Source organism: Jaculus jaculus, chromosome 10 (assembly GCF_020740685.1).
Source record: "Jaculus jaculus isolate mJacJac1 chromosome 10, mJacJac1.mat.Y.cur, whole genome shotgun sequence".
Lineage (NCBI taxonomy): Eukaryota > Metazoa > Chordata > Mammalia > Rodentia > Dipodidae > Jaculus > Jaculus jaculus.
Window position 1 is genome coordinate 29,538,816 of NC_059111.1, and position 26,415 is coordinate 29,565,230.

At 39.0% G+C, this 26,415-nt stretch overlaps 1 protein-coding gene across 3 annotated transcripts in view; it reads left to right on the forward strand.

The window, feature by feature from the left end:
• Nucleotides 1-26,415, forward strand: part of Snap91 (synaptosome associated protein 91) — a 131,348-nt gene that overhangs the window by 101,577 nt on the left and 3,356 nt on the right. For 2 of the 3 annotated variants that reach the window (XM_045160372.1, XM_045160370.1), the window contains exons 17-29: nucleotides 2,844-2,951; nucleotides 3,558-3,815; nucleotides 4,019-4,096; nucleotides 4,260-4,331; nucleotides 4,711-4,794; nucleotides 6,114-6,197; nucleotides 12,727-12,861; nucleotides 14,445-14,594; nucleotides 18,649-18,679; nucleotides 19,538-19,649; nucleotides 22,172-22,255; nucleotides 22,843-22,947; nucleotides 26,256-26,358. In XM_045160372.1, the coding sequence (XP_045016307.1) occupies nucleotides 2,844-2,951; nucleotides 3,558-3,815; nucleotides 4,019-4,096; nucleotides 4,260-4,331; nucleotides 4,711-4,794; nucleotides 6,114-6,197; nucleotides 12,727-12,861; nucleotides 14,445-14,594; nucleotides 18,649-18,679; nucleotides 19,538-19,649; nucleotides 22,172-22,255; nucleotides 22,843-22,947; nucleotides 26,256-26,348 (1,394 nt within the window). In that variant the 3' untranslated portion in view covers nucleotides 26,349-26,358. The remainder of the gene's footprint in view (nucleotides 1-2,843; nucleotides 2,952-3,557; nucleotides 3,816-4,018; nucleotides 4,097-4,259; nucleotides 4,332-4,710; nucleotides 4,795-6,113; nucleotides 6,198-12,726; nucleotides 12,862-14,444; nucleotides 14,595-18,648; nucleotides 18,680-19,537; nucleotides 19,650-22,171; nucleotides 22,256-22,842; nucleotides 22,948-26,255; nucleotides 26,359-26,415) is intronic. The other variant, XM_045160373.1, reaches the window with a different exon arrangement.

Below are 26,415 nucleotides of genomic sequence, written 5' to 3' on the forward strand. Positions count from 1 at the left end.
GAAGACTGACTGGACTAGGCAGGTCGCTACTCCTTTAATGCTGTTCTCAATAACTACACTCCCACAGTGACAAGGACAGTACCATTCACACTCCGTCCTCCTGGGCTGGCAAGACAGACAGGGGCGGGGGCAGCAGTAGGGTCTCCCGTGTTTAATGAAAGTTTTAGTGGGAGTCCTCAAGAGTTAAGTTCATAGTATTTAGTCTTAAATAAGAACAGCATTTAAAGCAGATATGTGGCTGGCAAAAGAAAAAGAAATCTTTCCTGAGATTTCACCTCCTTGCACATAAGAGGTCAGCCCATAAGCATTTCCTTCCCCAGAACTATATGTGTTTATCACTTGCCATGGTTTATATCTGAGCAGTCTGGTGGCTTAACACACAAAATACAGGTAGACAGCTATAAGCCAAAATCTAACTCTCCCATTGGATGGTTACATGACATTGATCAAGTTGCCCAGATTTTTTTTTTATTTTTCGATTAAAAAAATTAAAGTTTCATCAATTTTCATGTGTAACATGACGCTCTGAGACACATACATGTTGTGGAATGGTAAATCAAGTCACTTAATGTATGCATTATCTTACTTATCTGTGTATATGTAGTTAGGACACAAAGCCTTTGAACTTTGGCTCTGTTATTACAAAATGTAGATATCTCATAAGATAGTTATAGAAATTAAATTGAAAATTTTCTGAAAATATGACTTCTAACTGCTCTATTCTTGCCAATAGTATTGGCCCCTCAGTTCCAGGTATACAATGATGAAAACAAACAGCCCGTAGTCATGACAGAATACACTCCTGCCCACCCCCTGAAGTCTTCCTGTCTCCTCCTGCCCTTCCCCTCAGGGTTTTCATGCTGCCCATAGTCCTCTAGTGTTGGGGGAAGTAGCTCTGTCCATGTCCTAGGACTGATTTCATTCTCTAGTATTATTCATTTAGTTCTCTCTTCTCTGTGGATCTCTGGAACAACATATATTTCCTCAGGATAGTAAGGTATAAATAGCTGGTACTCTATTTGGATTTTTTTTTAATTTTTATTTATGTATTTGAGAGTGACAGACAGAGAGAGAAAGAGGCCGAGAGAGAGAGAGGAGAGTGGGCACGCCAGGGCCTCCAGCCACTGCAAACGAACTCCAGACGCATGCGCCCCCTTGTGCATCTGGCTAACGTGGGTCCTGAGGAATGGAGCCTTGAACCAGGGTCCTTAGGCTTCACAGGCAAGCGCTCAACCGCTAAGCCATCTCTCCAGCCCTCTATTTGGATTTTTATAAAGGACCTTTTAACCTAATTGAATTGCATTTAACATTTTTTTGATTCCACAAAAAACCTAGGACTGATGGTGCTAGTAAGATGTAGTTCACGCCGGACGTGGTGGCACATGCCTTTAATCCCAGCACTCGGGAGGCAGAGGTAGGAGGATCACTGTGAGTTCAAGGTCACCCTGAGACTACAGAGTTAATTCCAGGTCAGCCTGAACCAGAGTGAGACCCTACCTCGAAAAGCCAAAAAAAAAAAAAAAAAAAAAAAAGCGATGTAGTTCACATTTAATTGGTTTGGGACTTTTTGAAATCAACTGAGAAAAACAAGTTTCTTGACCATAGGACTTCTTCGAGTGCAATGGACCAAGTTAAGGTGTGATAAAGTTGATAGACTATGTGGTATTTCCCAAGCATATTTGAAAAATTCTTCTTGATGACCAAGCATCAGGGTTCACTAGTAGATGCTGTGGAAAATGGGATTTAGGGATGAGAAGCATGAAGTGGAAGGTTCTGAGTGGGTGTTGGTAACACTCTCAAGGGTTCTTCTTTCAAGCCTACCATGCTTGCAGTGGCTGCTTCCTTTTGTACTTTTAAAACAATAGGTTTTCTATTAATGTACCATAATTAACATGGTTCACTAGTAGAAACACATCAGGAAGTATCTATATCTGTCTGCCACTTAATGTGGTTTAGTGGCAGAGTACCCGCTTGGTATATGCAAGACACTGGGTTCTGTCTCTTAAACTAGGAAAAAACAAATAAGAAGTAAAAAATGGATATTCATAAGCTGAGCCTAGCTGTATGTTAATGGCCTTAGCACTATAAACACTAATATACTTGTAGTCTTAAAACATGAAGTTATATTTTTAATCTGTTGAAAACAGATCATTTTCCATAGAACTAGAAAATATAATAATATTTGAAAAAAGAGTAAGTAGAAATAAAGACATTAAACATCATGCCCTAATTTTATATGTATTTTTATGTGTGAAGATTCTTTTTAAGGATATAAAAACTTTGTGACTGTTTAGTAAACCTTTCATGCTAACCATGGAAATTTTTTTTGTCCATACTATACAATAAATATTCTCAAATTTAAATGTTTATTTATATTGACTTCATCTATGGTAATATAATATAAAAAGAAGACGCTGGCTTTTCCTAGAAGCCATTAGTCAGAGACCTGGTAATGCAGGCAATAAGTATTACCTGGACATGAAAGTTTAATGTCTTAAGTTATGTAGTAACGTTATTTTGTGTTTTAATTTTCCACATCCATTTATTTCTGATGGTACATAAAACATGCTTCTTACAGCCCTTATACAATGAGAATCTTGCTGGATCCTGCTGCGCCTCAGCAATCTCCACAATCTACCACTCATGCCTGAACTAACATGATGATATGCAATGAGTAGATGTTTTGTGATTGCCAGCGGTGCATGGGTCATAAAAAAAATGCAATTAAAAAAATTCATGTTGTATAAGGGAGCCTTCTTCACAATTTAACTTAGTTCTTTTACTATATTTTCTTCTCTTTTTATTCCTTTCATTTCTGTTATTTTAAAAAAACTGCACCCAAGATGCCTTTGCAGCTTCTCCTGGGGAGGCCCCTGCAGCAGCCGAAGGGGCCGCCGCACCAGCTACCCCAACCCCCGTAGCCGCAGCACTTGATGCATGCTCAGGAAATGGTGGGTTTACGGTCATGAGCCAGTCTGTTGTTTTTCTGTCCTAATGCAAAGCCCGCGTAGTTAGATGTGGCCATATGTTTTTCGAATTTTACTTTCTTCTTAGTATGAATGGTCATTCATCATAACTGAACAAATAATGCCAGAACTTAAAACATTAAGACAGGAAGTGCATACTTATCAAAATTGGCAATTCCTCAAGATTGACAATTTTTGTCAGTGCAAGTATGCTCTCTTAATGTTTTTCCCCTCTAATGCATTCTTTTTTAACATTGAGTTCAAATATATTGGCATGTTTTAATGAACTTTCAAAGCTACCAAATTGGTGAGGTTAAGGGTTTGAAGAATACTGAACTAAAACTGTAGCCTAACGTCACGGCACCCTGCAAAGTATTTCAGACTCAACTTATGGTACCTACTGCATTTTCTTTAGAAAAGCATCCCAACTGCTAACCTCCATTGATAGGATAGTAGTTAAACCCAAGCAGCCTAGGGCCTAGCTAGTGCGTGAATCTGTGTGTCAGGTGTCTCTTACCTATAGTTTACAATGCTATCTCTTGTCTCTTTCCTTACTGATGCTATATGTGTCTCCACTTTCCTTTCCCAAAGACCCCTTTGCCCCATCTGAAGGTAGTGCAGAGGCTGAGCTGGACCTCTTTGCAATGAAGCCACCCGAGACCAGCGTTCCTGTAGTTACCCCTACAGCTAGCACAGCCCCTCCAGTTCCCGCAACCACTCCTTCTCCTGCTCCTGTCGCTGCAGCTGCTGCTGCTGCCACCACCGCCGCTGCCACCGCCACCACCGCTGCTGCCACCACTTCTGCAGCTGCCGCCACCACTGCTCCTCCTGCTCTAGATATCTTTGGTGGTAATTTGTTGTCGTTACTGAACTCTTCCCATCTGGTGTAGTGAATCTGTACTGCATGAATACCATGTCATGAAATGGTTCTCTAGAAACCATTTAATCTAACCCAGATCCCTCCAAATTGCTCATTCAGAAATGTGGAAAGTGATGCTGTCCTCAGGCTTGTTTTTCAGGTCGAGTGAAGACCTGTGTGTTCTTGGTCTTAGATTTATTTGAGTCTGCTCCTGAAGTTGCTGCAGCACCTAAGCCAGAGGTGGCTCCTAGCATAGACCTGTTTGGTACAGGTAAAAACAAAGCAACCTTTTTCTCCAGTTCTGTTTCCTTTGGACATTGTCTTGATTTTCCCTGTGTACTCTGTGTGATAATGCATTTGTTAGATCTGTGACTTTGATTTCAGATTTCTGCTACTCACTTCTGTTTGGTTTTGGTTTGTTTCACTTTTGGAAGATGCTTTCTCCTCTCCACCACGAGGGGCTTCTCCAGTGCCTGAGAGCTCTCTCACTGCTGACCTCTTATCTGGTGAGTGCTTCCCCAAGGCCAGCCTTCAGAGCCATCCTGTGGGGGGGTCATGTATGGAAGGGTGGACGTAACACCTTGGGTTAATTTGATGCTTTTTCAAACTCAAGAAAATTCACCTACAAAAATCTCATTCGTTAGCCTGTTTCCAACTGATGAAGATTACTATTTCAAACCTAAGGCTGATTAAAAAGAGAAATGTCCTCTTTTGAACTAAAACTTGCCACCTCAAGCAAATTTCATTTGCTTCCCTTAACTGTTAAGATGATATACAATCTTCCTGTCTGAAACAACCATGAGTCTTCAAAGACTGTTGCCAAGGCTTGGGGATGCATGGTCCCCTGGCTGACACGCTTGTCTCGTGTTCTGTGCTTCACTGCAGTGGATGCGTTTGCAGCACCTTCTCCTGCAACCACTTCTTCTCCTGCAAAGGTGGAGTCCTCGGGTGTAATAGACCTCTTTGGGGGTGCGTATCTCTCCTCGTTTAGCACTTAAGGGATCTGGTCTTTTTGTCCTGTACAGTTTCTCCATCTTCCATTATATTTCTTTTATTTTCCTCTTGACTGTGTGAAGTTATTTTTGTCATGTGTAAACTTGAGTTTTCATATCTGTTCCATTTCTTTGCCATATTCATCTTCATCCCATCAGTTCATTTTGGGTTTCAGCTCATCACATCATGACATAATACATCCAGATCATTATTCATTTGAAGTCTTGTTTTCAACCTTATGCTCATCTGGATTCATAATCACCTGACTGGAATTTCTCACTACTGGTCCCCCCCAGTGAATTGTATCTGTTGGCTCCATTGAAGTCCCTAAGTTCTTAAAGGCAACATAATGTAAACTCAGTAATTCAGAATTGAAAAAATAGCAGTCAGATGTCATCATAATTATGATGTAAGGTTATTACATTCTAAAAATCCCTCTAGAAAATAGAAAACCATTGTTTTCTAGTGTAAGTGTATGATCTTCTTCCATACATGGTATTTGAAAGCAGAAAGATACACTCAATTAATTCTTGAACTACTTGTTCAAATGCTACATCCAAAATCTTTTGTTAGTATAAACTTGTTAGTAAAGGTCTGGAATGACTACTGAGTGCCCATACACATGTATGACTGGGCTGAAGTGGCATCTTTTGCAAGTTGTGGCCACGTAGAATACTTGCTGTACATTGAAGCAGTCTTGCATATTGCCATGTTGATGCCTGAAGGTACAATGACATCATACATTCTGATACATCTGAAGGGCTCAGACACTGAGCCTGACACACAAGTACAAGTATACTTTCTGCTACTTGAATTGGGTATGTTAATTTTTTTAAAAACTCAACCAGCAAACGAGGAAATTCTATTTTACATTTGTTAACTATTTTTTTTAACTTCAAACCTGGTTGTGAATTAATGGCAGAACTTAGTTCAAAAGACTTGTTTTTAAAAAAAGATTTCTCTCAGTCTTGCAATAATGTTATAATTATTTTGCGAGAATAAACTGTATTCAGCAACACTGCTGATACATACCTATAATCCCAGCTCTTAGAAGGCAACAGCAGAAGGATTTTGAGGTCTGAGCTACATAGGAGGATCTAGTCTCAAAAGAAAACATAAAATCAACTGTTTAGATCATAATTAAATTAACCCAGTCATTTCATATGTACATAGGAGACAGTTTCACAACACAGAATGTCAAGTCTATGCATGTTTCTGCATGACATCTGGACTGTTTGGTGTACTTACTGTCCTGCACTCTCTTACTTTCTGGCTGCATGATGGATAATGGATAGATGCATTTGGAAGTAGTGCTTCTGAAACTCAGCCAGCCCCTCAGGCAGCTTCTACTTCATCAGCATCGGCAGATCTACTGGCTGGTAATTCAATTAAAATTTTGTAAAAGTTAAGTTTGGATGGATTTTTGTAAGTAACAGATAATACATAAATTGCAAATTACATTTTTTCTTTTCCTTTCAAGACATGAAGTTGCAAATTTGGCATCATATAACAGGGGTTGATTATGACTAATTTTTATGAAATTAGTTGTTTTGCTACAGTTGTCTTCATGCTACCCCATGTCTCTTCCTACTCTGCCTGTCACTCAGCATGTTGGTTTTTGTTTACTAGAAAGGTGATGTGCTTGCATAGAAATTTTATAATGTAATGGCCACATTCATATTTTCCTAAGGAACTTATGGGGAATTTGCAATTGATTTTGCAATGTGTGATTCACCTTAGGAGGAACCAGTATACATGTCTCCTGTTGAAATGAACCTATTGTTACATACATCATGTGGTTAGTTGATTTTTATTTAACAAGCTGATCTTTTTTTTTTTTCTATCTGAAAACATACAAGGTGATCCTAGATTAGTGGGGAGTAGGTTGGCACAATTATTTACCTAGGATCAAAGCTTATTGCTAGAATAATGTAAACAGATGACAAGAGAACACCTCAAGCACTCACAGAGAGTTGAAACTCTTGGGATGCAGAGCAAAGTATGCTTCATGAGACTCAGACCTAGAAAGTAGCCAAATGGAAGGCCAAGTTAAGTTTATTTTATTTTGATTTTTCTTTTTTTGTATTTTTATTTATTTATTTGAGACACACACACACACAGAGGGAGAGAAAATGGGTGCACCAGGGCGTCTAGCCACTGTAAACAAATGCCGGATGCATGTGCCACCTTGTGCATCTGGCTTACATGGGATCTGGGGAATTGAACCTGGATCTTTAGGCTTCATAGGCAGGCACCTTAACCGCTAAGCCATTTCTCCAGCCCCTAATTTTGATTTTTCAAGATAGGGTCTCACTCTCTCTAGCCCAGGCTTACCTGGAATTAGGTTAAATTTAGATGCAGCATATCAGTGGAACTCTCATGGTGCTAACATTGCGTGGTGGAGCTCCCCCATCATCACAAAGGATGTAGTATGGTCCCAAGGATAGATGACAATTGCTAATGCTGATGAGTGAATCATATTGGCATAGGGAAGCAACAGCCTCTAGAGTCTCTCTGCTGAAATACCCAAGTAGGCACATGGTCCATAAAGAGTAACTTTCTCATTTGTTAGCGAGGCTGTCACCTACAACCTAGAAGTAAGGCAGCCCACAGTCCTGACAGCAATTGAAACAGGCTGAGAAATATTCATTCTTAGAATTGTGACCAGTAACAATGGTTCCTAATAAATGCTCATCAACCTTAAAGGCTGTGGGAAGTTTAATTTTTGGTCAAGTCTTTTTCAAGGAGCTGCAGGGACTTGTAAAAACCAATTGTTCACCTTTCTTTCCATCAGTAACTCAGTCTGGTTAGGTCTGTCCATGGGCAGAGGTGGTTCTTTTCCTATCTTTCCCACCTTCTCTGAGTCCTTAATCAAGCATGATACCCCTATGTGCCAAGTCTTCCCATCCTAGTGACTTCTGTGAAGATCCAAGTCCCCACTATCATATTGCTTCATTGTCTGCATTGAAGCATGATGAACAGCCATTCACTTTCTACAAAACACCAGTGGATACCTGGAGAAAAGGCCTACAGGGTTGCCTCACTTTTCTCCTGACCTGGATATCTTTCACAGTGGCTTCAACTTGTTTTTGTTTTTTGAAGTTTTTAAGCTTTTTACCAATACATGCAATTCAGACGATCAAGATCCAACAATGAGATTTAAACAGGCCACAAAAAGAGCTCGTGTTTAAATGAAATGGTTGATTATAATCCTTTTGCTCTGAAGTTATGGTTCAGGTTGAAATGGCATGTAAAATGGCAGAACTCTGAGAAGTCCCTTTGTCTCTGGGATCTGTTGGCCTGCCACAGATGAGATCTGTCACACAGACCACTGAAGCCCACTATACAGGAACCTGGCAGAGTGGCTGGGCCTTGTGCCCACACCTGATGCTGTTAAGGCCACACTGTCCACTCCAGTGTCTTTAATCGTTTGTGCCTTACTATCCCCTGTGGAGCTAGAACCTGAGATATGTTTCCCTATGAGCCCAGGGAACTCTGATCTGGAGCAGAAGCCAAAGGCTGTGGGCAAAGGCAGCATACTCTTAATTCCAAGTCAGAGAGTGATGGGCAGAACCAAGAGATTCAATCCTAGGTGATGATGCTGGATCTTAGTACATCCACATGGCCAACTCTGACAGCAGGTGCCCCAGCTCCAGGGGAAGTGTGCCAAAAAGTGCACAGTGGGGCATTTTACTGAAAGAAAGCTTAAGACATTCAGTTGACCTGTCCATTCTGAAGTCTTATTGAAATGGAATAGAAAAAAGAAGAAAATTAATGACAGAAGTTCCAATGTAGGTTGACTTTTATGCAAGGTGTGTTTACTGTGATTGGCCCATGTCTTCCACTGTATTTTTCATGGTTCTTTCAGTGATAGGACAATTACTCTATAAGCTTACTTACTTCTCTGGATTTTCTACTTAAATAAATTAAATTACTTAATTAATTAATTAATATTTATTGTATGTGGTATATTACTATATAATGTGCTTCTGAAATAATTCCTGTAAGTTAACTTACATATGGAAGTATCTAATTTTCTTAGTATAGTTAACTCTTCTTTCATGAGATATCCTGATGTAAGAAATTTTAAAGTAATTTTAGTTTTCCTAAAAGTTAATTTGAGCTCAGTTTATCCTAATTACTTCTGTTTTGTTTGCAGAAAAGCATTTCATACTTGCCCAAATATCACAGGATCAGAAAGTCATATTCTTACTAAAAATACTTATGGTGTATCATGCTCATTCTGTTCTATTTTTGTGGTCATGGGTTGAGGTAGAGTCTTGCTATAACCCAGACTGACCTGGAATTCACTGTGTAGTCTCAGGGTGGCCTTGAACTCTTGGTGATCCTCCTACCACTACCTCCTAAGTGCTGGGATTAAAGGCATGTGTTACCACACTCAGCTCTGTACCATGTTTATTTTATCTTGTGAACTTTTCTAGTCCTTCAAGGTAAGTCCAACTGATACACATAATACAAAATTATAGTCACCTCATATCTGTAATCTAGCTAACAATGGTATCTAAGTTTTCACATTCTCTAAGCATTTATATTTAATGCACCTCACATAGAACATATACTTGGGCCACTGCATTACGTTCATTTGCAGAGAAACTTACCATTTGTTCCATGGGTATTGGCCAAGATCAAAGTCTTTTTAAAGAACTTTCAAAAATTAATAAATGAGCTGGGTATGGTAGGACACATCTGGAATTTCAGTAGTCAGAAACAGAGGGCAGAAGGACAACTGCAAGTTCAAGATCAGTCTGGTCTGCATAAAGTCTTCTAGGGATACATAATGAAACTTGTCTCAAAAGACCAAGTAAATTAATAAGTAAGTAAACTATCTAAGTGGATGTGTAAAATCCAGTTGTTTTTCACTCAAATTTAGTTTAGGTTTGATAGAGAAAACTAATTCCAGCATCAAACTATTCATGATATACTATCTTTGCCTTCTTCCCCTTGAATAACATTTTCAAGTTGTTTAGTATACTCATTGCAGTGAAATTAAAGAGATTTCTGGAACCAGAAATAGTACATATGTCTATATTCCTGGCACTTGGGAAGCAGAAGCAAGAGGATCACTGCAAGTTCAAGTCTAAATAATGAAGTCCCAGCCAGTCAGAGCTACCAGGGGAAACCCTGTGTCAAACAACCAAAAAAGGAAGGAATGGAGGGATAGGGGAGGGAGGGAGGGGAAGAATGGGTAACAGAAGAAAGGGAAGGGAAAAGAAAAAAATAAAGAAGAAGATTAAAGTCTGAAGAAGGCAATGACTGTGGCCAGTGAGGACAGGATAGAGGAATAATTCTTTCCAAGCCATGGAATTACTGGTAGGATATAAATATGATCCATATGTCAGAGCTGGCTGGAAGTTTGAGAGTGAGTTTATAACAAATGAAAGTAAATACTTCACACAGCAATGAGTGACACTATCAAATTCATCAAGATATATCCACTGAGGGCTAAGGGTAGAGAGTGCACAAAATCTCAAGTTTGGTCCCCCAAAAGGTATAGCAATTGAAAATATAAGTTTTTGAAAGATATAGACAGAATCCTGGAAAACAAATGTAAAAATGGACATAGAGGAAAATGATGTGAATTGAGACAGTGTGTCTAATTTCTGAGGCCATCGCCAAGCAGGACAACCATGTTCTCCATAATGGAAATAATTGTGGTGACTGCATAAATCTACACTCAAAAGTGACATGGGCCAGCTTTAAGAGGCCCTCTATAGTGTTACATTCTTTAGCTTAACCACATTACTTCAGCAGAGTGGAAAACTTTTCCCCTGGGGTGATGTGAACACGTGTCTATTCACCACATACAGGGCACAGACAATAGACCAAAGTACAACTGCACCGAGACCAGTTTTGGAGAACCAGTGAGTTTATTGGGGTCACTTACAGAGCAGGGTGAGGGATTGCTTACAGGAGTATGGATGACTCAAAGGCACCTTAATCACCAAAACGTCCACCTCGGCAAAGGTGGACTCTCACACTCCCTGTATGGGAGTAAGAACCAATCTGGAAAGGCAGACAAAAGACTTAGACTTATGGAAGCAGCATCTCTGGAGCGTACTACAGAGCTTGCAGCTCCATTTATTTGCTGGAGAGTCTCTTCCCGAACAGTTGTTTACTCTTAATATACCTTTAGGGATGGTCTTGTAACCTTTTCCCCAGACTTATTGACTTCCTGAATCTCTTGAGCTTCCCTTCCTCCCTCCTGGAGGAAATATTTCAATTGCTATATAACATAGCTCTCAGTCTGCCTCTCAACAGCTGTGGACCACTCCTGTAACCCCAGGGAGTGGTCTTTTGACCTTCTAAGTTTCATCTCTCGTAGACTTGACCTCCTGAGTCTCCAGAGCCTCCCTCCTCCCTTCAGGAGGGAGTAGTCCAATCGGGAGGAATTTTCTACGTAACATCCTTGAACTCAATTTAAAATAAAACAATGGGGCTGGAGAGATGGCTTAGTGGTTAAGGCGCTTCCTTGTGAAGCCTAAGAACACACATTTGACTCTCCAGATCCCACATAAGCCAGACACACAAAGTTGAGGCAAGCTCAAGGTCACACATGACCACTAGATGGCACAAGCATCTGGAGTTTGAATGCAGTGGCTGAGGCCCTGGCGTGCTAATTCTGTGTGTCTATATGCATGCATACATCCATATTAAAAAGATTTATGATAGTAATATTTTTTTACAATAGAACATTATCTTAAGAAATCACTTCCTTTGGAGACTGCCTATTTTTATACAGAAATAATAGATAGAAACCTCTGTTTTTGTCTTTGTCAGTTGAGAGGCATGATCTGCTTCTAGAATTTAAAAAAATAGTATTATTTTGAGATTTGGTGCATTTTCAATAATCTTTGCTAACTCCTTCCCTTTTATACTCAGAAGTGTTCTTCATTCACTGGACATTAACTCAGTGTTTCAGATACTGTGCTTAATAGTAGTAGAAAAGACAAGAAAAAGTCAGACCCAGCTTCTAAGCCCACATCCCTGGGGTTGGTCTTGGGGCTTGGGTTACACAGGGATTAAGAGTTTATGGGAACAGGAGGAACTGTGATGAGGGCAATGGTGTGTGCCTGGGGCTGCAGCAGCAGGTGGCAGCACAAAGCCTGGAAGCCCTTCGGGAGTGACCTGGTGGCAATAGAAGCAATGAGTTATAGCTGCTGTGGCAGTGGTTTACAGGGTTGAGGAGCAGCCCGAGACAGGACAGCTCTGGTTGCTCTGCAAAGGAGTTTGCGGTATAGGAACCCAAGCCACAGGGACCCATGAAATAATTCAGAGAAGTAACTGTCAGCATTATCTATGCAGAAAACCCACCCTCCCTGCCTTCAGAAGGTAAACTAGAGGCAGGAAACTCCCACATGACCAACTGAATCCTGGGAGTCACGAAGGGGCAGACCAACACTTACTACAATGGAACTAAATCGTGAATGGCAAATTGAGGATTTGGTGCATATTTTTCAAGCATGTATTTCATGTCTAAGTCAATGTGTGCAACATTTTCTAGACATCTGGCGTTGTTATTTGAAGAAATGTAAACTTTCAGTGTGATGTAAAGAATGGTGTGATTTTTCACCATAATAATGCCATCTTGGCTTTATAACTTCATCATAACAGATTTGAACATCACAGATTCTTTTACTAAGATGCTTCAAATGAGCATATTTCTTAATTAAGTGCTATCTTGTTTCTAATTGAATCTGTCATTAATATGTAACATACCAATATACTTGAGAAACTTGTTGAAAAATGAACTTCCTTGGTTTCACTCATTGCTAATTTGTATGCATTCATTCTTTTTCATTTTTCTTAACTTTTTCTGCCTCTGGTTATATGGACTTCCCCATCTTCACTTAGTTTTGCTTATACAGTTCTGGGACATTTTCTTTCTAGGATTTGGGGGGTCTTTCATGGCCCCTTCTCCAACACCAGTGACTCCAGCTCAGAATAACTTGCTTCAGCCCAATTTTGAGGCAGCCTTTGGAACAACGCCTTCAACTTCAAGCAGCAGCTCCTTTGATCCATCAGGTGAGGCACTGGTTTTCAAATACCCTCTTCATTTGTTCTAATAATAAAATAACCCTCCGAAGGTTAGTGTGATTTTGTTTTCTGGAAAGCTACAAGCAAATATTGTTAGCCTGATTTTAATATTCTAACTACTTAAACTACCCAGAACATGTTTGGAGCTTTAGGAATGACCTGTGATCCTTTCTGTGTTTCTGTTTTGAACTTTTAGCAGAAATGTAACTTAACATGCACACCATTTATTTGCATGAGCTCACATGCACATGATTTAGAGGTGACAAATGGATAACAAAGACTTTGTTCTAAGTCTGAATATGTGGACACTCCCCCGCTATTGCTTACACCCTTTGAAGCTTGCATGGCCCTTCAGTTATATGAGATTGAGACGCAAATAGGACTTTTGCCTGCCTTTAACCTTTCATCACTGCTGTCCTTCTGTTTGTATTCTCTTCCATTCTACTCTTCCCATGCTGGGTCCTTACTACAAATGTTCAATTGGTGAGTTTTTGGCAATTAAATGTGTTTCAGAAACACCCTAAATATATCCCCTGCCTGACAATTTGGTTGCTTCTATTGCCAGTGCTGGATTGAACCGTTCTTCTCCACTTCAGAGTTAATGTGTGGTAGTGTCTGTAATAGATATACATTGTTTTATGATAGCACTTTTACGACTCCAAAGTTTTGGTTGTAGATAAGATATTAGCAGTATCTTATACAAATACTGATTCTGCGTTTGAGTAGCCCTTCTGTATTCTAGGAACTGAACAAGTGGTATTTGTCATTGGGGATCAGGAACTACCAGTGGTGATACTTGATCTCTAATACTAAAATGTCTGTTCAATTTAAATATGCCCATAGAATAAGAACCAAAAGTGATTGACACAATAAGAGAGGAAAATCAAAATTGTGACTTCTAAATTATGATCAGCTGTTTTTCAGACACTAGATACTAACAATTAGATAAGTTTAATATATACTAATTTCATAGGAAACCAGCAAAGTTAATCTTCTTTTCTCATCTGAGAGTTATATTAAGAGTAAACATCTTAGGTTTTCATAGTAAGTCATTTATAATCACTATAAATCACTACCATTGAATAAGAAGTGCTTAATAATGGTTTTTTAATAAAAGTAACAATGCCTACCACTTATTGAGTACCTATGCAGAGCAAACCATGTAGTAACTGTGGATTTATGTTATTTTGCTTAATCTTCATAGCAAAGTCTTATATTAGTGGTATTCCTTTCATTTACAGTTGAGACATGGAAAGCTCAGAGTAACTTTCAAAGCCGCAGCACTGCTGAGGCGTATGGCTGAGCTGTAGCCTGCTTTTCTACTCTGCTCTGTTCATTATCCTGCCTTTCTCCCCATGTGTGTTCATGTCCATTAGTGTCTTCACACTCTTTGAGTAGATACATGTAGACATGTCAGTGTTATAGTCATAAATAGTGTGAATTACATGCTTTTTAACAAATAATGTCTTTTTCACTTGTTTCCATAGTTTTATAAAAGGTGATGTCTTTAATTTTGCATGTGCTCTCATTTTGGTTTCAATTTTTCTGAACCTTGTCCATTTGATTTCCAGTGTTTGATGGTCTAGGTGATCTTCTGATGCCAACCATGGCACCAACTGGGCAGCCTGCACCTGTCTCAATGGTCCCACCCAGTCCAGCAATGACAGCCAGCAAAGGCCTTGGGAGCGACCTTGACTCATCTCTGGCCAGCTTAGTAGGGAGTGAGTAGCCTAGTTTTATTTAACTGATACCTATGGGAATTGGATTTTTCCTGGATATTTTCTTACTATTTTTGTGCATGGGTAAGTATGTCAAGGAGTGGATAGAAATACTTAGCACTTTCCCCAGAGCTGTTTCTTAGAAGGTAAGTAATTGTTATTCTATTGGATCACAGGAACATTCACTTTAATTTAAATTACTAAAAGGCTAATTAAGGAGTATCAACAGGTATGCATCAGCAATACACATGTACATTCTTTATAATGTACACTTAATCCCGTGAAAGTATGATAATTATACTAAATGCTGCATATTTATACACTGAGCATCTGAGTTTCAGTCATTCCTTCAATGAATATCCATTGAGTACCAGACATCTTTTTAGGCATCAGAGATGATCCAGTGAACCAGACAGATAAAAAAAATTCTGTTCTTGGGCTGGAGCAATGGCTTAGCAGTTAAGGAATTTGTCTGCAAAGCCTAAGGATCATTCCCAGGTTCAATTCCCCAGGACCCATGTAAGCCAGGTGCATAAGGTGGTGGATATATCTGGAGTTCGTTTGTACTGGCTGAATACCCTGATGTGTCCATTCTCTCTCTCTCTCTCTCGCTCTCGCTCTCGTTCTCTCGCTCTCTCGCTCTCCCTTTCCTCTCCTCTCCTCTCCTCGTTTCTTCTCTCTCTCTCCCCCTCCCTCTCAAATAAGTAAATAAAAATATTTTTTTTATTTCTGTTCTTCTGACTACTCTCCCTCACATGGTCAAGACAAACAGTAAACATTTTAAAATAAATAAATTCTCTGGTATGTAAACTATTAAATGCCAAAGACAGAGACCAGAACAGGCCAAGAGAAATGAGAATGCTACTAGAAGTAGTCCTCCCCAAGGGAAAGGAGAATATTTGTGGGCATTGGAAGTTGTCAGTGCAAAGATACCAGAGTAAAGATTCACCTGGCAAATTCAAGGAACATCTAAGAGACTAAAGCTGGAGCCGAGTAGATGGAGAGTCCTAGGAGGATCAGGCAGTTGTTATGAACATTAATCATTGCTATTAACTCTGAATTTTATTTCCCATCAAAGTACATGGCTTTATGTTTGTAGATGTCTTTCAGTAACCGGCCTACCAGGTCTTCATGTGCTCTTCTTTATGCATTTTCCAGTATATATGCAGTTTATTTCACATTCATTGTCTTTGCCTGATCTGGGCACCCATAATAGTGCCATTGTGACACTGTAAAGTCTAATTGAATATTTCCTCTTACCCCCCTCCAAAAAAAACCCATTATGTTATTGAGCGATTGCTTTGCTGAGTACCAGTACACAGCCCTCATTTTACTTCATTTAACAACTTATGACAGTTATCACAGGGGAGAAAATAAAAAGGTAACCCACTAGAGGAAGAACTGAAAAATCTTGAAAAATCTGAACAGATTGTGGAGGACTAATTTACTCTCTAGTTAAAAATTTCTACAAAGCTATAAAAATCAAGGCAAATGGTACTGACATAACAATAAACTTTATTATAGATCAACAGAATAAAGACCCAGAAACAAACCCTCACATATATTGTCAAATCAGTTTTGGCAAGGGTACCCAGATGATTTGATGAGAGAAAGGACAGTCTTTTTAAGCTTTTTATTATATTATATTTGATTTGACTTATTTGAGAGAGAGAAGAAAAAAAGAAAGAAAGGGAAAGAGGCAGATAGAATGGGTGTGCTAGGGCCTCCAGTCACTGCAAACAAACTCCAGATACAATGTGCCTCTTTGTGCATCTGGCTTACATGGGTCCTGGGGAATCGAACCTGGGTCCTTTGGCTTCACAGGAAAGCACCTTAACCACTAAGCCATGTTTCCAGCTTGAGGAAAGACTTTTAAAAAACTTGATTTAGATTTTAATTTTCATTGCAGATTTATTTAACAATGTATAGTAAAATTTTGTCGACTTGAATGAAGTTTATGAATTAAGAAACATAAAAAGACTTGCTTTGGGACAACTGTATAGACTCATAAAAAAGAATGAAGCTGGACTTCTTTATCCCATCCAGAAGTGCCAGCTCAAAATGAAGATAAAATGTAAAAAAATAAATGCAAAGTTAAAAAAAGACAAATCTTGGAGAAGATAACTTAGAAGTAAATCTTTTTGAACTTGGATTAGGCAAAGGCTTTTTATATATAAAATATAAGGAACCAAAGAACAAAGCAAATTAATATAAATTCATCAAATTTTTGAGTTTATTTCTTTATTTGTGACAGAAAGAGACAGTCATAGAAAAAATAAGTATGGCACCAGGGCCTCCTGCCACTGTTAATGAACTCCATACACATACACCACTTTGTGCATCTGGCTCTATATAGATACTGGAGAATTTAATCTGGGCCATCAGACATTGCAAACAAGTACCTTTAACCACTGAGCCATCTCCCCAGCTCCATGAATTCATCAAAAAAAAAAAAAATTGAATGTGCCCAAAAGATACCATTAAACATGAAAAAGACAGCCCCAGAGTGGGAGAAAGCATCTCCAAATCACAAATTTCATCAGGGACTTCTATTGAGAAGTACAAATAACTCTTTAAACAACTCAATAGTAAAAAGATAAATAACACAGTTTGCAAATTGGAAAAAGACTTGAATCAGCATTTGTCTTGATAAAAATACACAAATGGCCATTAAGTGTATAGAAATATATTGAACATCAGTAGCCATTGGGATAGTGCAGTAAGAGCCACAATGGTGGGTCACTTCACATCCAGCCACATGGTCAGCAAACAATGTACAGAGGCCCAAAGGGGTCACAGGGGAGGACAGTTGAGGTTTCTAGAAGAATCCCATGCAGACCTTCCTATTTTCTCTCTTTCCCAGAAGCAGGATACACATTTCCCCCAGCACTGTGTGAGTGTTTCAACCCAAGGAAGTCCTTAGGGTATCAGCACCCAGGGTTTTCATGGACTGGTAATCATGTGGACACTCCCTGCCTGGCATCTATCAAAATTTAAGATTTTCAGAAGGAAAGAAGATGTTCATCATAACCCACTATTTTACAAACTGTCTATTCACAATGAGTCAGTTAATCATTTGTCATTATCAGCTATCATTTAGAGAGTTTGACACCAGTAGAAATAATTGTTTATTTAGTTAAATTCTCAGACCCCAGACCAACAGGACTTTCTAAGAGAGCAATATCAGATTTCTGGATGCCAGTTCATATTAATATGCAATCCTTACGTCTAATGTGAAGTAAAATACAATCAAAGATTCTTAGATATGTTTCTTAACATAATTTCTTTTATTTATTTACTTGTCAGAGAAAGAGAGAGAGTGGGAGGGAGGGAGAGAGAATGGGCACGCTAGGGCTTCCATACACTGCAAAAGAACTCCAGGCGCATGCACCCCCTTGTGCATCTGGCTAACGTGGGTCCTGGGGAATAGAACCTGGGTCCTTTGGCTTGGCAGGCGAATGCTTTAGCCACCACGTCCTCCCTCCAGCCCAACATAGTTTCTTTTTGTATAACTGGATGCAGTCATTCCTATTCAAAGTATAGTCTTTTCCTAAAATTCAGATTCTTTGATTTCCTAAATATCATAACGTATAAAGTGAATAAAAGTGTTTAAATTTGGGCTAGAAAGATGATTCATCAGTTAAAGCATTTGTCTACAAAGCCAAAGGACCTGAGTCGATTCCCCAGTACCCATGTAACACCATACGTACAAGGTAGCACATACTTCTGGAGTTCATTTGCAGTTTTTGTAGACCCCAGTGCACCTGTTCTCTCTCATTCTATCTGTCTCTCTCAAAAGAATAAATGATAAGGGCTGGAGAGATTGCTTAGCAGATAAAGGCATTATTTGATTCCCCATAATCCATCTAAGCCAGATGCACAAGGTGGCTCATGCATCTGGAGTTTGTTTGAAGCAGCTGGAGGCACTGCCATGCCCATTCTCTCTCTCTATCTGCCTCTCATTCTCTCTCAAATAAAAGTAAATAAAATTTATTAAAAATAAATAAATAAATAAAATTTTTAAATGTTTAATTTTTTTTCTTTTATCCATTTGTAGATCTTGGTATTTCTGGTACTGCATCAAAAAAGTAAGTGTTTTGAAATTATTTGGTTTCCTTTCAACAATATATTTGTATTTATTTAAAACAATGAAATATTGCACTAATTGAAGTATATTATTTATTCTTAAGCTGGGTATTTTCAAAGTTGTTTTTATTTTATTTTGTATATTTTCTGTATTTCTACTGAAAGCCCTAAGTCACTGCTTTCCCATGAAAAGGAACAAGCTAGCTCAATCTCTTAAGATTGCCATTTTTATATTTAAATATTTTGGGATTGTGGTTCAAGTATTTTAGTAGATTAAATTCTAGGTTGATTGTAGTGCTCTTAGTTAACAGTGATTTTTAAAAATCATCTTTCCTGGATAGTAAGAATGATAAATGATGAACTTTTTTCTTAGGGGTATGCTTTGTCATTGAAACTGGGATCAACTTCTAGTCTTACCATCTCTGCATATCAGGTTGTAGGTACATATAGTCATGTGAAACCTTTTGAACCCTCTAAGACACACAAAATGTCATCATGAATGCATCTTAAATTCAACAAAACTTAACTGTCCAGTATCAGTGGTATGTTATTTAGAATTTTTAAGTTATGAGTAAGGAATATAGTTAAATTTTCTGTCACATTATGTATTGTAATGATACAAAATTTCTATTACCTATTATCATTGAAATCTAAACTAAATTTTTTTCTTTCAAAAAATTTTAAGGTGTTTTAGACACAATATGGTAAGACTCCTCTGTAAGTTTTAACCCACTCTTTTTATTACCACTTATTTCAAGCAGACTACTTCTAAACCCAAGTTTAAAAAAAAAATCTAAGAAACCACTCACCTTTTTTTTCTATTTCTTATTTTTCTGTTTTTTTGCATGCTTGTATTATAGGGGAGATCTGCAGTGGAATGCTGGAGAGAAAAAATTGACTGGTGGAGCCAATTGGCAGCCGAAAGTCACTCCAGCCACATGGTCAGCAGGCGTTCCACCAAGTACAACTTTGGTATGTAGCAGTGAGTGGCCAGGCAATGTGGGCAGGCTGCCAACTTCCAAGCATATTGCAAATAATGCTGCTTAACTAGGCTATTGACGCTGTACTTCCCCATCCACATTAAAGGTAGAAGCAAGATGCAAGATTTACTGCAATGCAAATTCCATTAACCTTACATTTAATAATGATTTTGAGTGACTTAGAAATACCTTTTAGTGGGAATGATATTGATAGTAGTTTTATGCCTCTTAGATATTTGTAAAATTATGGCAGCTTTCTCCTGCACATTTAATGTCATAGAATATGTTATAGTTTAATCATATTTCTTGCCCAAATATCTTTATCAGAAAGATAAACCTGGTCAAAACCTGATCAGTTTTGTATTGTGTAAGTAAATTTGTTTTAAAACTATTAGTTTGCCCCACCAAGTTTTTATAATTTTATTAGCATATATTAATTATGCATGACATTTTTATACATTCATCTATATAATGTGATCGTATTTACTCCCCATTACCCTCACTTGTCACCCTTCCATGCCTGCAGGTTTCCTCTTCCCAGCTAGCCCTCATTCTACTTTCATAACTTCCTTTTTTATGACCTAATGAGCTTCTTTAGGATTTATCACAGGAGTATAGCTGAGGGGTCATGAACACCTTACCAGTGGCTATCTCATGCAAGAAAATGCCTCCCCCTCCCATGTCAGCCATTAACTGAGTATAAATCGTCACCATGGGGTAGGGCCTTATGAGCTTCTTCCCATCCATGATAAGATGCTCATGAGCCCAGGCCTATTTGATTTTACAGTGGTAATAATAGATGCTGTGATGTTACAACTCACTAGTCATATTGTGCTCAGAAAATAGCACTCCACATCCATACTCCCACTTCCTCCAGCTCTCACATTCTTTCTGTTCCTTCTTTGATATTCCCTGAGCTATGGACAGGGTGATAGGGATGTCCTATTTATAATATATTTATATTTATGGTTCATTCATCCATCACTTAGTCTCATCACTTTGACCAGTTACAAATCTCTGCAATTACTACTGCCCACTGCAAAAAAGTACTTTCACTGACCAAAGCTGACAGCAGTACTAATATAAGGATATTAATATTAAATATTAAGAAGGCAACTTGATAGACACATATCCATTGAGCAAAACAAGAGCAATAGCTTACCATTTGTAAGGCCTATGACCTCACCATCTATAAGCCTGAACCAGGTTTACAGCCTAAGACATCAATTCTTTCCTGTGCAGTGGGCCTCAAATCCAAGCAGAAAGGAATTGTTTGCCCCTATACACACTTACTTTCCACTATCGCTCCTGTGAGCATCTTTCTTGGCCAGACAGTAGTGTTACACACAGGGTCCACAGCTGATTAAGAGTGCTGTGACCCAGTTCTCTCCCAGAGCCTATCTGTACCTTCCAACACTATGAGGGCTAGCCAGTGATGGCCCACCAATTTTGAAATTGAAACTATAGACATCACCTTTTCTATGAGATTTAAAGGGATTTATTTCTGTATTTCAAATTCTGATACTGCTTCTCTTTAACAAAACAAGTGACTCACTGTCTCCCCAATCCGTCTGTGGTTTTGTACACTTGAGAACACACTTTTGCCTGTCAAAAACCTTCTCATATCTAATGCTTTCTTAGTACCAGTTTTCCCTTACTGCCTGAATTAATTCTTAGCCAGCCTTCACCACCTTACCCAAACAAGCATGGCTAGAAATTAATTCATACAAATTCAAATATAAATGTTATGGTAAGTGAAAGAAGCTATTATATATAAGAGATCAAGTACTACCTGTTAAGATACAATGTCAGATAAACAAGTGGGTACAGTGAACTTGGGAAGGGGTAAAAGTGGAATTGTTTTTTCTTTTGGGGTCCTAGAAATGTTCAGGGATTAACTGGGCTTGGTGGTACACATCGTATGTGTAATTCTAGCACTCAGAAAGCTGAGGCAGGAGAACCAAGACTTCTAAGACAGCCTGGGCTACACAGTGAACTGAAGACCAGCCTATCTCAAATAAACAACAACAAGAAAAGGGGGCTGGAGAGATTGCTTAGTAGTTAAAGTGCTTGTATGTAAAGCCAAAGGAGAGGCCTAATGTGGAGAGTAAGGTGCACACAGCAAGTCAAAGTAGTACCATAAAAGTCAACATCAAAACATTCATATGAGGCCTAGAGAGATGGCTAAGTGGTTAAAGAACTTGCCTGGGAAACCTAAGGATCCAGGTTTGATTCCCTAGAACCCACATAAGCCAGATGCACATGTGTCTGAAATTTGTTTGCAGTCTCTAGAAGTCCTGGCATGCCTATTCCCCCCACCCTCTCTCTCTGATAAATTAAAATAAAATATTTAAAAATACATTGGTATGATGCTAGGGTCGTTTTGTACAACTGCAACTTTGTCTATTCACATATGCAATATTGAAATGAACTCATTTTAAGCTTGTATTCTGGCATTTCACAAACTGAAGTATGTTGGTTCTTTGTGTGTGTTTTGTGGGTATATGTGTACAGCAAGGAACTGTACCTCCAACAAGCTCAGTTCCCCCTGGGGCCGGAGCCCCGTCTGTTGGACAGCCTGGAGCAGGATTTGGAATGGTGAGTGAAAACCTGTACCAAAAATTGTAGCTGACATTTCTGAGGGTTTTTTTGTTTTTGTAAAATCCCAAATGAATAGTTGCTGCTAAGCAGTATAATTCACCCCAGAGCATAGTCAAATAAACTTAAAATGCTAAGTAGTCGCTTTAGACCTTAAGTAGCTGCACATGAAGGGAGAAAAACTGTTAATTCGTTAATTTCAGTATCAAAATATCATATCATTTTGGAAAAATATTTACTAAACATCTTAAAAATCAACTGTTAATTATAGGTCTTATATTGGAAATTTTCACTTAATACTTTTAGAGCCAGTAAATTTTAGGGCCATCTTCCATAAAGAAGTAAGTTTTATCCCTTCAGGAATTATGCTTACAGCAACAGTGTTTGGTTGGGACGAGGATGCCTTGTGGCCAGTCAGGCTCGTACCCCTTTCAGGCCCTCTATCCCATCCTACAGCCACAGAACCCAGAGTCCAAATGACAAGTTACAGTTTCTCCCTGTCCTGGATCCCTCAGCAATCATCGGAAATGTGTAAAGGATATGCATGTCTGTTTTTCCCACCACTCTGAGCCATCCTTCCCTTGCAGCCTCCCGCGGGGACTGGCATGCCCATGATGCCTCAGCAGCCGGTCATGTTTGCACAGCCCATGATGAGGCCGCCCTTTGGAGCCGCTGCCGTGCCTGGCACACAGGTCAGTTTCTTAAAGTCCACACCATGGTGACATCAACTCCTGAATATAAGTCCATCATGTGGCATTCCTCAGAACTGCTGCTTCAGCAGTAAATGGGCATGGAAGACAGATTATCACAGTGTGAAGTATGGTGACGGAGACAGCAATAACTACTGTTTAAGGTCCCTCTGATCATCCTTTATTTATTCAGAATGGGTCAAGAGATCGATCAGACATTTAGGTCATCCAGGACACGTGTAATAGTTAAATGAGTTTCATTTTTTGTTTGTTTGTCTGTTCATTTTTACTGTCTCATATAACCCAGGTTGGCCTCAAACTCACTTTGTAAATGAGGATGTCCTTAATTTTCTCATCCTCCTGACTCCTCCTCCCATGTGTTGGGATTTAAGGCATGAACCACTGTACCCCATGAGATGAATGGTTTTGAGCATTGTTCTATGATGTATGTACAAGATAATGGTCTTCTAAGCTACCAAGTATGCACAACACTTGTGACACCAACTGCATTGAGTTTGCCAAACTGTAAATCTGAGGGAAGTCACTGTTGGCATCCCTTCTCTTCAAGTGTCAGTCACCAGTCTGGGAGTCCCTAGGGCCACCCTCACCTCAGACCAGCTGGGTACAAAGTTAAGGTTTTCCATGACCACACTTAGCTTAGGCAATACACTATAATGGCTTACACAACTCAGGAAAACACAGAGGGTATGGCTGCAATATGGCTGAAGTAAAAGGATAGAAATTAGATGCAACTAGAAGGAGAGATGATAGGGGACATCTGGAAGAATTCCCAACAGTTTCTTGTAGCGTCTTTATGTATACACAAAATACTGCCAACTGAGGAAGTTCACTCCAGCTTCAGTCCAGCATAACTGAGAATCCATTACATAGGAATGATTGATTGGCCTCAATGTCCCAAACCCTCCTGTCCTAGAGACCAAGTTTGCTATTATGTGGCCCAGAGACCCATCTGTATAGTTACTGGTTGGCCTTTCTGATGTGGCCAGCCCCCAGTCTCAGCCATCTCCTTAGCACACTCAGTAGAAGGCCCCTCTGAGGCATCGTGTTAGCAGAAGCTAACAGGTGAGTTCTAGGGGCTGCCCTGAAAAGCAAAGACATGCTGTCACTCTGGAAACTTACTAGGACTTGAAAAGGTACCTACTAAGATTCAGAACAAAGGACATACCTAGTTTTAGTGAGGCCAAGTTCTTTATGGCCCGATACACTACCTCCACTTACAAAGATGCCAAAATAAACTGTTTTGCTTCAGGCACGTTACCCTTAACTTGATTCTTCTTTTAAACTATCTGGCAAAACAGAGAAACATATGGGGAACCAAAAGTCTTTCCATCATGAGCAATTGGCCTGGAGAAATCCAGAACTCCAAATGTTAACTCCACTAGCAACTTCCTGAGTGAATTAAACCCAATGCGCCAGTCGAGTTTATGTCAGTAAGTGTCTTCACTCTGACAGTGTTTCACACTTCCCAAATGTGTTTATGTTGCCTCGTCTATGAGAGCCACCCAGTGAAGAAATGGTGGCTACTTGAACATGTAGATTGAAATAGGAGAAGCCCCCATCTTTGTGGCTATAAATTCGTCCACCAGCTCACAGGAAAGATTTTCAAATCATTATGGAGACTAACAGGCACTGTTTACCACTTGCCATTGGCTTGGGGGACTGTGAGATTATAGGACTACTGAGTGGGGTAAAATGAACCAATATCCATGTAAATTTTAAGATGGATCTCCCCTAACATGTTTCCATGAGAGTTAAATAGATCTGTAAATACCACTTCTTTTAGAATAAAAAAAAGCTTTTTTAAATGAATTTAGAAAATATTTCTGACAACTTTTAAACTTGTTTATTAGAAATGCTCAAAGCTTTAGAAATGTTAATATAATTTTATTACTTAAGATAATTATTTCTTTGCATAATACCATCAACTATTACCTGAATAAAGTGTAACACATGGTAGGTTGGTAATACGTTTTAATCCATAATTGAATTAATAGTAAGCTACTTAGTAAACTGGGAGATTACCACTTAATTCCATGTTGATGAAGAGCTATAGAAAGCTAACTCTTATAATACTTCATTTTAGTTGTTTAAGAACATATTTAGCTACATAATCACATTTTACTTTGTTCATATTTTTCCTCATAAAGCTTAGATTCTTATGCTGCATATTTTTAGATATTACCCATCTCAATGAAAAAGCACAATAGGCCTAGAGTGAGTTTATAACTTCAGAATTCAAACCCAGACTACCCCATTATTCTTTAATAGGTTGATAACATAAAATTGTCATCTCACCAATATGGACTGACTCTTAGTTTCTTTCAAGTAGTTTCAAGCTCTACATTTATTTTTCCTGATATGAAACATTATCTCAGTTTGACACATGGAAATCAGACTGCTAAATTATGCCATCAGTCAGAGATTACAAAAGCCCTGGCTTCTAGAGCTCTACTTCAATCAACAAGAACAGACATGCCTGCCCATTCCATATTCCTAAGATTTCCATCATCTTACAAGCCCAGCAGATAAATTACAGTGAACGTGAAGATGTCAACTATTACTCTAGAAAGACTGAATGAGAGTTTCTCCAAGGTCTTACCCTGAAATTTCAGTAGTAGAGAACACCTAAATAATTTAGATATTGGGTAAGCACACAAGATACAGTCTTTGGTCCTCTGTACTGTTCATCCACACAGCTCTTCTCTAAGAGCTGGCAGATGGGATGAGAGCTTGGTGATATTTCTGTCTAAGAAACTACATGCTTGTCTGCATCAACCCTGCCTCCATATTGGGTTTTCACTTACAGTAATTTATATGAAACTTTAACATATTTAGCTAATAATTTTAAACAACTTCCTAATGGCTGGCTGCAAACTTTCTTTCAACTTTCCTCCAGACTCACCATAAGAAGGCCATTTAAATTCCTTTATTATTAATGTTACTAATGATTCAAAGTGAGATGCTTTTCGCATAGAAAAATTATTGCTTGTGTGTTCATAGTAGCTTCATATGACTGGCTTCTCATGCCTCCCCTAACTAATAGCCATCCTGTTCAGCCAGAGTCCCCAAATTTGACCTTGACTGACTCTGGTGTCCAAGATTTCAAGTAATCCAAATGCCATTCCTTGTGTACTTAACCACGCTGTGACTAAGTGGAGCATAGTTGATTGTGACTTTGGCCATCTGGTCCTCTGCATGTCTGTTTGCTGTGGCATGTGTTCTACCTAATGCTTATCTACCTCTCTTCTGCTTTCTGTTTCTGCTGTCTGGGGCTGGCCTTTCCCCACTAGCTTTCTCCCAGCCCTACACCTGCCACTCAGAGTCCCAAGAAACCTCCAACCAAGGACCCGTTAGCGGACCTTAACATCAAGGATTTCTTGTAAACAATTTCAGGTATCTGATATTGAGCTTTTCCTGTGTACTTGTGGTAATAAACTGGACAGTATTCAG